The following is a 14,637-nucleotide window of genomic DNA, read 5'->3' as shown; positions in this document are numbered from 1 at the left end:
GAATGGAAAAAGATAGATGTTGTAATATTTCACCAACTTGTTCATTCCATGCCTAGAAGATTTGGTGCTGTCCTTACAAATCATGGAGGTCATACAAAATACTAGATGTAGTAGTTTTTGTTGTGGAGTGTATTCATTTTTGCATCAACTAATTTGAGTAAAACTGAAGATTTTGTAATCAAAGTTACAGTATATTATTAAACGTACTTTCATGTAATGAGCTAAACAAATGTTTGTCAACATTTTGGAAATTGTTCTTGTGTTCATTGAGATATTGATTCAAATCTTACTTTTCACTGTATGTATGTATGTACAGTATGCATGCATGTACAGTTAGGTCCATATATATTTGGACACAGGCACAATTTTCATACTTTTTGTAGGCCACCAGAATAAGTTAAAATGAAACAATCCAAATTAATTTGAAGTGCAGACTTTCAGCTTTAATTCAAGGGGTTGAACATAAATATCAAGTACACATTTTAGGAACTGCAACCATTTTTATACACAGTCCCTCCATTTTCAGGGACTCAAATGTAATTGGACCAATGAATATAGTCATAAATAAAATGTTCAATTTTAATATTTTGTTGAGAATCCTTTACTGGCAATGACTGCCTGAAGTCTGGAACCCATGGACATTACCAAAGACTGAGTTTCCTCCTTTCTGATGCTTTGCCAGGCTCTAACTGCAGCTGTCTTCAGTTGTTCTTTGTTTGTGGGTCTTTCTGCCTTTAATTTTGCCTTCAGCAAGTGAAATGCATGCTCAATTGGGTTGAGATCAGGCGATTGACTCGGCCATTGCAGAATATTTCACTTCTTTTCCTCCAAAAGCTCCTGGGTTGCTTTTGCAGTGTGTTTTGGATCATTGTCCATCTGTACTGTGAAGTGCTGTCCAATCAACTTTGCTGCATTTGGCTGAATCTGGGCTGACAGTATACCTCTAAACACTGCAGAATTCATCCAGCTGCTTCTGTCTTCTGTCACATCATCAATAAACACCAATGAACCAGTGCCACTGGAAGCCATTCATGCCCATGCCATCACACTGCCTCCACCATGTTTTACAGATGACGTTGTGTGCTTTGGATCATAAGCTGTTCCAAGCCTTCTCCACACCTTTTTCTTCCCATCATTCTGGTACAGATTATTCTTAGTTTCATCCATCCAAAGAATGCTTTTCCAGAACTGGTCTGGCTGTTTTAGATATTTTTTAGCAAAGTCTAATCTGGCTTTTCTATTCTTCAGGGTATTTAATGGTTTGAACCTTGTGGTGAACCCTCTGTATTTGCTCTCGTGAAGTCTTCTCTTGATTGTAGACTTTGACAATGATACGCCCACCTCCTGGAGAGAGTGTCCTTCACTTGTCTGGATGTTGTGAATGGGTTTTTCTTTACCATAGAGAGGATCCTGCAATCGTCTACCACTGTTGTCTTCCGTGGACGTCCATGCTTTTTTATGTTGAGCTCACGAGTGCGTTCTTCTTTCCACAGAATGTACCAAACTGTTGATTTGGCCACTCCTAAGGTTGCTGCTATCTCTCTGGTGGATTTGTTTAGTTTTTGAAGCATTACAATGGCCTGTTTCACTTGCATGGACAGCTCTTTTGAACGCATGATGTAGGTTCACAGCAATAGATTCCAAATGCAAATACCACACTTATAATCAACTCCAGACCTTTTACCTGCTTAATTGATGAAGAAATAACGAAGGAGTAGCCCACACCTGGCCACAGCTTTTGATTCAATTGTCCATTTACTTTTGGTCCCTTGAAAAAGGGGAGACGGCTACTCTTAAGAGCTGTAATTCCTAAACCCTTTCTCCAATTTGGATGTACATACCCTCAAATTAAACCTGAGAGTGTGCACTTTCAGCCCATAGCCATTATATAACTATAGCTTGAACATGTTTTGGTCAATACCTGAAAAAAAAAAAAAAAAAATTGTGCCTGTGTCCAAATATATATGGACGTGTGTGTGTGTGTGTATGTAAGGTTCACACTTGTGCTGTGCAGGACTCTGCATGTAATGCACAAAGGAATTTCACCGCATTCCTGTGCAAATCATATGCAGTGTCTGTGTGGTATGATTTGAGCCATACATTTTGCATAGCTCAAATTGCATCGCATCTACACCAAAAAGGTGCAGGACCCTTTTTTCCCCCGCACCTGATTCGCATCGCATGAGTGTTTACACCCATGTGATGCCAATTCTGGAAATCGCACAGTGTTTTGTGCACATGGACATCGTGCAATTGCGAAACGTACAGGATTCGCTGAGTTTCACCAAATGTGAACCATAAAATGTCTCAGCTGCAGTTGCTGTTGCAATTGACTGCTAAAAATTACAGACATAGGTATTGCAAATACACAGTAAAATTGTTGCACAACTAAAAAAGAGGCAGCCTGATTTCTGTTTAACTGTGTTGCTAATTTGCTTGATAAATGCCAACCATTAGATTCATACATCTCTTAGAATCTCCAGTGGCAAGATATATACTCTCCCAAAATCCACCAAAGGTATCCTGCTACTGTAAGAGCTTGTTTACACTGTGTAGTGAGTGACCTGTTTTCCCCACACTGGATAAAAGCATGTCACTGCTAGGGTACATAAAAAGCAGTTATTTTCTCTGTTCCCCATTCACATTACAATAGTGGTGTGATGTGCAGTGCTTGCAGTGCAGAAAAATGCAGCATTTCTGTATTTTTCTGCACCATGTCTATGATTTTCTGGAACCACATATCACAGTATAGCAGCGCAATGCACCTTCCTGCTGTGCAGTAACATGAATGAGGTGACAAATAAAGCTGAAACCAAAAGAAAAAAACAAGCTGTGCAATATGCCGAAACGTGCATTGCACTGCTTCCTGCTGGAGCCAACATTACATTAGCCTTCAAGGTAAAACACTGCATTTTACCTTACAGGATAGTGTGATGTAGGAAGGAAGAGCCCTTTTAAAATGGGTGTTGGGGCAGGCAGGCAAACCTAGAACATTAGCACAGATCACAACACCAGTCTCAAAGAGAATTTAAAGCTGCACATGCATCTATCCTAAATTAAAACACACAATGGCAATTTATGGTACAAGATAGAATATGAAAGTTACATTTAATTGTTTTAAGAATAATACATAAGGATATTTGTAAATTTCTATAGACGGTACCTTTCTCAGAGCGCGATGAATGTTTCTGCAGAAAGTCTAGCATTTGGGCTAGTGCTTTCTTGTTGCAGTGAGTTGAAAGCTCCTCATCACATTCATAACAACTGAAAAGACAAAAAGTATGTTTGTGGTTACCTACATGCAATTAAAGGTAATTATGTATTTTAGGGTGAAAACATTTTCTCTGGAAAAATAATTCAAAAGTTCTTGCTTTGCTTTGAAATAAAAAGACTTATTTGCTTTTATTTATTGACATCACCAACATTTAAAGGATAGGTTCACCTTTCATAACATGTTACACCCATATTCAGAGTGCAACATGTAACATGTTATGAAAGCACCCCCCCCCCCCGCTGGTCTCCCGCTCTTACAGGTAGCAGGGGATCATCTTCCTCCCCTTGTTAGCTGTCAAATATAAAAAAAAAAACATGGCCATGATGGGCTCCGTCTGCCCCACCGTGTCACTCCTCTGTGAATGAGAACGTATAAGTCCCGATAGCCTTAGCGGCTGTTGGCTTGTAGTTCTCAATGAGAACTTCTTTTCCTGTAATGTGGGAGCAGATAATAGGAATCCAAGGGTCTGATTCCCTTAAAATGTTATGTCCATCCTCCTCTCTATAAATAGCATAGCAAGAAAATGCTTCAATTGCATTATAAGAGAAGAGCGTTTTCCTTCCTGTTCAGACCTGCTCAAACAATGCTGAGGAGGAAGCATAGTTCCACGCAGGTCCTTCAATTTTTTTCATACTTTCACTTGTGCCTGTCACGAGCACATAGACTGTCTAGGATCTTGGTGCCAAACATGCATTGTCTCTCTATGTGATGACCACCATCTGCTGGACTGGGTCCACTATCTGCTGGCCACCAGAGATTAGCAGAGCATCAGTGGTGTGGGTTCCAGCACCTGGCACTAATATAAACACTGTACTGTCATGCAGAGTGATTTCGGCAGTAAAAATAAAGTCCCAGCCTCAAACAGAAGAAGATGCCTGTGAAGGACCCAACCAGGACAGGGACTTTTGGAGGGGACTGCGGGCTAGCCTCTTACCTACTGACCATGGGCCCTGGCATCTTAGGGGGCTCTATACATTGGGAGGTGTGTGTCTGAGAGGACCTTTTACTTCAGATTCAAGTCCATGTGTCCCCGAAAACACACAGACTCTGAGAACTGGAGGACCAGGATACATATTTGGGCTCTTTGTTCCCAAACCAGTATTGACTGCTTCAACACCCCCCTCCCACCAAGATTCAAAGACTCCAAGCAGATATTAATATAATCAGCCCAAAACAACCTGATGCTGAAGTTTCTTGCTGTAATCTGTTTATTAAGGTGTAATGTGTTTACTGTGTATTTGTTAACCACATCCCAACAGGGATGGCAGGGGTGCGCAAAATCACAAATATATACGTGATTTTGTATTTCCGGGTAGGGGGCATACACGAGCCTTGCATGTGTTTGTATCTGCGCCGCTATTCATAGCCGTGGCTGTCAATCACCGGGTCCCGGACAGTGATTACCCGCCGGCGCTCGGTGATTACCGAGCATCTCCGACGGGGAGGAGGACTGCTTTGTTTTCTAACAGTCCTCCTCCCTGCCAGCTCGGGCACACTGCTCTGGATGGCTGTGCACAGTACAACCATCCAAAGCAGTGTGCTTACACTGAAGCACCAACACACCACCCCCCAGTAAAACACTCCCAGCACACAGTTAACCCTTGGTTCTCCCCTCAAGTTAACCCCTTCCTGCCCAGTGCCATCAGTACAGTGTCAGTGCTTTTTTTTAGCACTGATCACTGTATTGGTGTCACTGGGGATGTCAGTGACTCCAAGTCAGTTCCACCCAGTGTCAGAATGCCCGCCGCAGTGCTGCTATAAGTCGCTGATCGCCGCCATTACTAGTAAAGAAAAAAAAAATCTATACCACTATTTGTGAACGCTATAACTGTAAACCAATTAATTTACACATATTGAGATTTTTTTTTAGCAAAGACATGTACCAGAATACATTTTAGCCTAAATTGATGACAAAATTTGATTTTTAAAATTTTTTTACTGAACATGTTTAATAGCAAACAGTCAAAAATATAGTTTTTTTTCTCAAAATTGTCAGTCTTTTTTTTGTATAGCGCAAAAAATAAAAAACGCACAGGCAATCAAATACCACAATGCAAAAAATTGCCTGCTCAGGAAGGGGGGTTAATCCTGAGGACGGCAAGTGTTTAATTTAGTTAATTGAGTCACCTATTGTTTTTGTCTGTTGGCTAGTCCTCCTGGAGGTTCCAACATGATGGGATTAGTCTGGTGTCAACTTGACTTCATTATCTAATCAGTGTGGAATGTTTATCCCAATCTGTAATGTTTGTTTTTATTGTTCATGTGGGGACTGCCCCTATTTCTGATGTGTATAAAAACCTGTAGTTCTGGTCAATAAACAGTTCCAATTGCACCTAAGCTAGCATTGTCCAGTTCTTGGGTGCAATTCCCAGCTATAATACCTTGGTCCTGAGTCCCAGTGGTAAAGAAGCAGGTCTATGATGGAAGCACCCATACAGGGTGCCAAGCGGTCCATCACATTGCCCTCCACTTGTTCTTTTTTTGTTTAGTTAAAAAAAGCTTTATTGTAAAATCCTGCTCGTGTTGGGGAAAGAGAGAGAGCGAGCATCACAGGCGCAAGACTTACTAAATAATGAAAAAAAAAATCAATTCTATTCCTAAAGTGCATTTGTTTCATATGGATTGCCATCATTAAAATTCTGCATATATTACAATTTTGGTAGCTGCTGCAGGACTAATGTAGAGATCTCTGTGCTTTCGTTTCAAGGCCTCAATAATTGCCAAAGAAAATAGCATGAGGTATAAATCCCTCCTCTTGGACATTTCATGAATCCCATCATTCATGTATAGTTTTAAATTAAACAGAGAAAACTTCCTGTTTTCAGATACTAATAAAAGGGATTACAAGTTCACATTGAAGGATTCTACCAAGCTACATCATGCTTTCTATAAGTTAACTTCTGTGTCACAGCTCCTCCCTTTCCACATTACAGCCTGATCATGTCTGCAATTGTTCACATTGCTGTCAGCCTCAAACTCTCTACAACAGTGGTTCTCAACCTTCCTAATGCCGCGACCCCTTAATACAGTTCCTCATGTTGTGGTGACCCCCAACCATAAAATTATTTACCCAGTAATTATAATTCATGAAGTGTCGTTTTACCTCCAATACTGCTGCTTTCAACACAGTAGCTGCTTTTAACAGAGTAGCTGCTTTCAACACAGCAGCTGCTTTCTACACAGTAGCTGCTCTTTACACATTGGAAATATGTGTTGTCCGATGGTCTTAGGCGACCCCTGTGAAAGGGTCGTTCGACCCCCAAAGGGGTCGCGACCCACAGGTTGAGAACCACTGCTCTACAATATTGCCTGCTACATTTAGCGTGTTATGCTTTCTGATCCCATATGCTGTTGCTTTGTCACCACTTTTGTTCTCCTGTATATCCAAACATTGTGTGCCCTCCAATCTCTGCAATGCTGTCAGTGCTGCAGTAAAACTGCCAAGCAAATATGTAATGTTACCTTATATTTCATAAAAATGTGTCCACAGTCATCTACTATTCTTCCTTTCCCTCTATCATTCAGCAACAAATTAGTTCTCTGTTCATTATCAGTTCCTGCTTCCTCAACCCTAGCCATGATCTTCTTCCCTTCAGCTCAGCTCCCACTCTTAACTGGTCACCTCGTGGTTTATAATTGGCCTATTTCTATGCCCTGCACCTTCTATTAGATTCTTCACAGAAATTCCACACAACAGCTTATCTAAAATGCACCGGTTAGGCTGCTTGCCTTGGGCGGATGTTCCTCATTGAGACCAGTGAAGACCTGGTGGGAGGCTTAATGTTGCCTCACTCCATCAAACAAAGAGATATTTTGGTTGGAGATGCACTTAAAAACCTAAGTGTGCTGTTTATTCATACTGAAAGAACACAAAGTACTGCTGCATTCAAGCTTTTCTTTAACATGAACTGTAGAAAGCATTGATATGGTGTATAATAGTAGTAATGAAAGTGGTGTTCACATTATTATCAAAAAACAAAATTTGTTATTAAATTTTAAGCAAAAATAGACTGTAGCTGAGTACCACAAACTGAAAATGTTAATTAATTCGTTTTTAATAATCAACGTAAATTCACCCATCCATCCATTCAATTTCTTTATGTTTTAGTTTGTTGAGAAATCACTTAGAAAAACACCCCCTAAAATTTCTAGTCACAGTCATCTTGAGTAAGGGGAGATGACTCATGTAGCATTTACTTCCTGAAATCCATCTGCCCTTAGCCCAGGCATGGAGTCAGGAGGGTGTGCTTAGTTGAGAAAGTCCCTCCTCTCCTCCACCAGATGAAAGAATAAACAAATGCCTATGAAGACATCTGAGATGTATGATATTGTTTTGACATTGGCAAGCAACCAGTAAGCAATTGGAGAAATGTAAAAAAAAGTTATAAATAAGTAAATAACTTTCCAATCTATATGCTCATGCTAGCAACATAAAGATTTACAGTATAGATGTGATGGCTGCATTTGTTTTATTTTTTTTCTCCATGCTTTTTTTTCCACCTGGTGACCTGTCCAGTAACATACTTCCTGTATTAGAGTACCCCCCACTCTGGATTAAAGTGTTACTAAACCCAGGACTCAGCAGTTAGAGCAGTCTTGTGACTTCAGCAGAGCACTGGTAAAGCTTGTAGGAGGAGTTTTTTTCTGCTCTAGGAGGATGTGAAAGTCCTGACCCCCTGTCTGGACAGTGCTGATTGGCCCTGTGCTGATCACATGCACTCTCCCAAAAAAAAAAAAAAAAACCCTCTCTAGCAATAGACACCAAACTGAGCATGTGCATGTGACAACGATGCAGTCTGTATCAGCTGGTCATTTCAACAAGAGGAGGGGCAGAGAAGAAAGGATCAAACAGCCTTTTTACACAATGCAAAGGATTAGTAACACTTTAGGTTTTACATAAATAAAAGCTGATCATTGTAAGCACCCCTACTGGTGTTAAATGGTTTGTTTCATCTTTGTAACTGATACATTCTGCTGAAGAGCTTGTTCTTTTGAAAAACATCAGACTTACTGGCAAGATCACCAGAAGAAAGAATGCCTCAAAAAGAAAATGAATTCAACCATCACATCTAAAAAAATGGTGAGATACAATATAATGCTCTAAATCAGGGTTTTTTTTTAACCGGGGTACCACGGAACCACGGTACCACGGAAAAAATTATATTAAGTCCTGTACAGTCCAATGATTAAAAGTTACCTCGGTTAGCTTCTGTGTACAGAGAGCAGATCCTGTTCCTCCTCCAGGCTATCTCCCCCTCCCTGCTGCTATTTATTACTATTGCCAGCAAAATCAAAAGCTTTGCAAGCCACCTGCCTGCGTCCTACCAACCGATGACGTCTTCGGTTGCTAAGGAGAAGTCGGGCTATACACAGAGCTTTCGGTTTTGCCGGCAATAGTAATAGATAGCAGCAGGGAGGTGGATAGAACCCAGAGGAGGAACAGAAACTGCTCTCTGTACACAGAAGCTAACGGGGTTACTTTTAATCATCGGACTGTACAGGGCTTTATGTGATTTTGCTGTGATAAAGGCAAAAGGGGGGGGGGGGGTGTTAGAAGGAGTGGAGGATTTGTGCTAGAAGGGTTATTTTGCGGGGGGAAGGGGGATTTGTGGGAGGAGGAGGCATTTTGAAGGGGGGTTTGTGGCTAGTATAGGGGGATTTGTGGTAGGAGAGGGCATTTGTGGGGGGGGAATTTGTTGGAGGAAGGGGCATTTTGGAGAAAGGGTTTGTGCTGGGGGGGGGGGTTGTGCTACGAGGGGGGATTTTGGGGGTGGGGGGGATTGTACTAGTATGGGGGATTTGTGCTAGCTGAGCAGATGGAGTGGGCGTTTCACAACCTACTGGTCACTGAACTCTGCCTTACAAACAACATTTTAGTGTTTTTTCTTACCAGGTGCAGTGCGGCAATGTGCTTTTTCCAGCATCACACAGAAATACGTTGCCTTTTACTGTTGCAAGCAGGTGCTAATAATTCTTAATGCCGCAGTACCATGCATTTTGGTGGGGCTCAATTTAAAGATCACGCTACCACCTTTTTTGCATGTTTCACGAGCATAGAGCAGCCTAATTAAAAATGCAACTTGTGGGAACAGACAAAAAAGCACTTGCACTTGGGAGCACCACCTTAGTGAATGAGCCCTGAGACTGGTGTGCCACAGAATTGTACACAATTCTAAAAGGTGCCTTGACTAAAAAGAGGTTGAAAAACACTGCTATAATGTTTGCTTTTGGCTTTAATACTACTTTAATTTTGATTGAGAGAGTTCTACTTTATATCTCATTTTAAATCAATTCAAACCATTCCAGAAAAACTATATTATAGAAAAAAATAACCCAATATAAGCCATAACAACTAAATTTAAAAAAGCTTGGCAATGTTTCCCCCGACAACACATACACTGCAGTTCTGACTGCTGGGAAGGATGTATTTTCTCCCACAATAAGCAGTCAGTTATGTGGTTTATTGTGTTTATCCAAATCAACTCTTAAAGTGTATGTAAACCCAGTAGACCATGTTTGTGCAGTGAAGTAATTAATACCATTAATATAACTATAATACTGTTAAGACTAAGGATTGCATAATTTCCAGAAGGCATAACACCTTTTTTTCTTCTGTATTGTGGTCATTACTATCTCCCCAGTGATCTTCCACCCCGCGATGAGCAATCAGAGCGTGGAGCTAAAAGGCAGCACATGAACAGCCCTGCTGCCGTAAATACAGTCATGTTACTAAAGAAGCCCCTTGAGGCATTCAGGAGTGTCTCATTGTTCAGAATTTTTAAATTGAATGGTGGTAGTTTATATAGGGATAGTTTTCCTATACTAGAATTTTTCTAGAATAGTTTGATTTTATTTGACGTGAATTTTAGATTTTAAAATTTCATTTTTTTTTATAACATCATGGAAAGCAGTTTTTCTTTTTAAAAATTATAGTTTGGCAAAGTTTCAGTGTTGGATGTTTGGTAGGTTTTCTTTAATAGCTTTTTACTATACTATTTTTCTATTTGTATTATGTAGTTATGGGTGTTGTAGTAATTCACTACAATTATTGCCTTAAACCAGCAACTAACTACTTCACATATGCAAAAGTTTTAGATATATAAAAAAATGTTCACAATAACATTAGTGAAAATAAATCAGTACTTACCAAATGATCCATGTACTAAGGTTGATTGCAATGCAGTGTTGCTCACTATGTGACATTTGAAAATGTTTCAAGGAGTGCTGGCATTCTGAGTTGGAGCTACAGCCCTGAATGCATACAAAATCAACACACAGTGTTACTTTTCTAGCAGATTTATATAATGCACAAAAATATATCAGGAACAAAATGTATGATTTCCCATAATCATAAAAAATAAAAATTAACTATTAACACTTCTATTTCTGAATGCATTATTAAATTTACAGCATTTTTTCACACCTGGCTAAAACCTCTGCACAGTACTGTATACAGTATATATATATATATATATATATATATATATACACATACACAAAAGAGGTTAAGTGAGCAGCATGCTAAAAGTCCAATAAGCTGCTGAAACCCCGAAAAGCATAAAAAAAACCTCTAAAGCATAATATAAAGTAAGGTGCAGCGCTAAAGCTTAGAATCAATATAACCATATATGAAAACGGTTCCATAAATCAAACACATGAATAAATATATATGAATAAATAATGTGACTCGTGAGAAAGTGCGGATATATCAAAAAAGGTAAAAGTGACTCTGTGGTATTGCATAACTCTGTCTGTCAGGGATCTCCTCGATCTTCCTCCCGGACTTGGTCCCGGAATGCCCGATTCCAGCGACACAGGATGCACTGACCTTCTTCACCTCCAACAATAGGAAACTACAGGAAGCCATCCATCAAGCCCAAGAGGACTACAAGAGGGCTTTTAATAGGAAGCGAAGAGGGGATCTGGTGTTGCAGCCCGGAGAGAAGGTTTGGCTGGCTACGTCGAACTTGAGGTTGCTCTGCCCGTCAAAGAAGTTGGGACCTAAATTTATAGGCCCTTTTTGCATCAAACGGATGGTCAATGAGGTGGCCTATGAACTTGTTCTCCCTGAGACACTCAAGATCCACCCTGTCTTCCACGTGTCCCTGTTGAAACCAGTAGTCCCTGATGCCTTCCCAGAACGGGAATCCAGGCCCCCGGAGGCCGTAACGGTTGAAGAGGAAGAAGAATTCGAGGTGGAGGCAATCCTGAAGTGCCGACGAAGGGGGGGCCAGACCCAATTTCTCATCAAGTGGAAGGGCTACGGCCCTGAGGACAATTCGTGGGAGCCAGCCCATAATGTCCATGCACCTAGGCTTGTCCGGGGGTTTCTTCGTGATCACCCGTGGTGGAGAGATCGGGTGGGCATCCGGAGGTTGCCCGTAGGGGGGGGGCAATGTCAGGGATCTCCTCGATCCCCGCCGCGATGGGCTCGGCGCAGGCGCACTGCTCCACCCAGCGCACGGGCACTAGGTCCGGGCCGGCCGCGGCGTTCGAGTTCGCGCATGCGCAGTAGAAGCCGCGGCCGCCCGCTGGGCACCGATGGCAGCGCAGGGCGGGATATTTAAAGGTCCCTGAGCTGTCATTTCGTTGCCTTCTGGTCTTACCTGCTTCCTGTGTTCCTGTACCTGTGCCTAGTAAGTTATTGACCCGGATTGCCTTTGACCTTGCTGATTTCTCCTGCCCAGACCCTTGCTTGCCTGACCTCTCTCCCTGGATGCCCCTTATTAGATCTGACCTCCTGCTGCTGACCTGGCGTGTGACCCGACGATTCTCTGCCTGCTCCCTTGTACCTTACCGTCCTCTACAATACCGACTCGGCCTGTCTGACTACGCACTTGCTCAGCCATCCATCCATCCATCCCATCGGGGTCACCCGACCTCCTCACATCTGGCTCTCCCTGGTTGGAGCCCCTGGCGAACACCACTACCACTGACAGGTGTGCTCAGTAGAGGCGACCTGGTCTCGGGGTACTACAAGTCCATCCCCACCATCAGGGGCCCTGGTGAACAAGTACCCTGGGGCTTAGACTCCGCGCTCTGGGCACGCCTGACCGGTGGAGTGCTAGTGGTGCCGCTCGGCGGTCCCTCACAGTGTCACTGTGTAGTGACCAATAGTGCTAGAAAGTGCTAAAAAGATGATATCTAGATTGTCCAAATATAGGTGCATGGAAGATCTGGTAATCTTCAGTTATTGGTGGTCTATCCAGTACTGTGGTGACGTGACCAAAGATGTAAAGACTGTGCACTCACCAGATGCGCAATCAATAAGTGCATTTAGAGAAACTGCTCTCAGTGGATGAACTGGAGGCCCCTTTAAAGGTGAATAAGGTCTGGTCAGGTATTCCCCCTCACTGCTCACTCCACTCTCAGTAATGGCTCTGTCACTCTTCTCATGTAGCTCTGCAGGTTATTAGAAGTGTGACAACACGATCCGCCCCGAGCGACACCAGCTAACTCCACACAATGTCACGTGAAAATGGTACTCAGTAGCATTTATGGCCCCCTACATGCTTGTATGCCTTCCTGACAATGTCGGGGAATGCTCCTAATGAGACGACAGATGGTGTCCTGGGGTATTTCCTCCCAGATCTGGACCAGGGCATCGCTGAGCACCTGGACAGTCTGAGGTGCAACCTGGTGGCGTCGGATGGACTGAAACATGATATCACAGAGTTGTTCTATTGGATTTAGGTCAGGCGAGCGTGGAGGCCATTCAATGATATCAATTCCTTCATTCTCCAGGAACTGCCTGCATACTCTCACCACATAAGGCATTGTCGTGGACCAGGAGGAACCCAGGACCCACTGCACTAGCGTAGGGTCTGACAATGGGTCCAAGGATTTCATCCCGATACCTAATGGCAGTCAGGGTGCCATTGTCCAGCCTGTAGAGGTCTGTGCGTCCCTCCATGGATATGCCTCCCCAGACCATCACTGACCCACCCCCAAAACGGTCATGCTGAGTAATGTTACAGGCAGCATAATGTTCTCCACGGCTTCTCCAGACCCTTTCACATCTGTCACATGTGCTCAGGGTGAACCCGCTCTCATCTGTGAAAAGCACAGGGCACCAGTGGTGGACATGCCAATTCTGGTGTTTAATGGCAAATGCCGATTGAGCTCTATGGTGCCAGGCAGTGAGCACAGGGCCACTATAGGATGTCGGGCCCTCAGGCCACCATCATGAAGTCTGTTTCTGACTGTATGATCAGAAACATTCACATTAGTGGCCTACTGGAGGTCATTTGGCAGTGCTCATCCTGTTCCTCCTTGCACAAAGGAGCAGATACCGGTCCTGCGGATGGGTTAAGGACCTTCTATGGTCCTGTCCAGCTCTCCTACAGTAATTGCCGGTCTCCTGGAATCTCCTCTATGCTCTTGAGACTGTGCTGGGAGAAACAGCAAACATTCTGGCAATGGCACACATTGATGTGCCATCCTGGAGGAGTTGGACTGCCTGTGCAACCTCTGTAGGGTCCAGGTATCGCCTCATGCTACCAGTAGTGACACTGACCCTAGCCAAATGCAAAACTAGTGAAAACAGAAAAAGATGAGTAGGGAAAAACATGTTAGTGGCCTCCACCTGTAAAACCATTCCTGTTTTGGGAGTCGTCTCATTGTTGCCCATCTAGTGCACCTGTTGTTAATTTCATTAACACCAAAGCAGTTAAAATTGATTGACAACCCCCTCTGCTACTTAACTGACCAGATCAATATCTCAGGAGTTTAATTAACTTGATGCTATACTCTGATTAAAAAGTGCTTCTTTGACTTTTTGAGCATTCATTATACTGTATGTGAACAATTTGTGTATCTTTTTCCACCACCCAATAAATGTGTGTCTATTAATCTTACGAAGTCACCTTAAGCCACACACTCTAAAGTGCAGCAGGTCACCCTTAGTTTAGGCCATCAATTCGGAAGGTCACACGGTGATTTAACAAATATCCACGACCTGCCTGCTCACTGTTTAGGATTGTGTATGAATCATTCACATACAAGGAATGCACATTATGTTTTTTTTATATTTATTATATATACTCATATGTGTATTATTACAACATCAAAACCGGACTGCTTCACCCCCTTCCTGCCCAGGCCATTTTTCACTTTCATACTTTGAATGACAGTTACTCAGTCATGCAACACTGTACCCACATTAATTGTATATCACTTTTAGAGACAGATAGAGCTTTTGTTTGGTGGTATTTAATGAGCACTGGGTTTTTTATTATTTGCGAAAAGACAGAAAGGTCTTTGGTAAAAATAACCCAATTTAGTGTATATTATTTAGTCTGTGTTAAAGTTATATAATCTACAAACTATGGTATATGCATTTGAAACTTGATCAATCCTGATGT

General features: G+C 42.4%; 1 protein-coding gene across 6 annotated transcripts in view; it reads right to left on the bottom strand.

The window, feature by feature from the left end:
• Positions 1-14,637, bottom strand: part of USP45 (ubiquitin specific peptidase 45) — a 214,479-nt gene that overhangs the window by 173,125 nt on the left and 26,717 nt on the right. For 5 of the 6 annotated variants that reach the window (XM_089665202.1, XM_089665204.1, XM_089665199.1 and 2 more), the window contains exons 4-5: positions 10,422-10,525; positions 3,164-3,264 (exon numbers count right to left, since the gene is read on the bottom strand). In XM_089665202.1, coding sequence (XP_089521328.1) covers positions 3,164-3,264; positions 10,422-10,525 — 205 coding nt within the window. The remainder of the gene's footprint in view (positions 1-3,163; positions 3,265-10,421; positions 10,526-14,637) is intronic. The other variant, XM_089665205.1, reaches the window with a different exon arrangement.

Source organism: Staurois parvus, unplaced genomic scaffold (assembly GCF_062004578.1).
Source record: "Staurois parvus isolate SC_StPar_1 unplaced genomic scaffold, SC_StPar_1.0 ptg000048l, whole genome shotgun sequence".
Classification (NCBI taxonomy): Eukaryota; Metazoa; Chordata; class Amphibia; order Anura; family Ranidae; genus Staurois; species Staurois parvus.
This window is presented reverse-complemented; position numbering and strand designations above follow the sequence as displayed.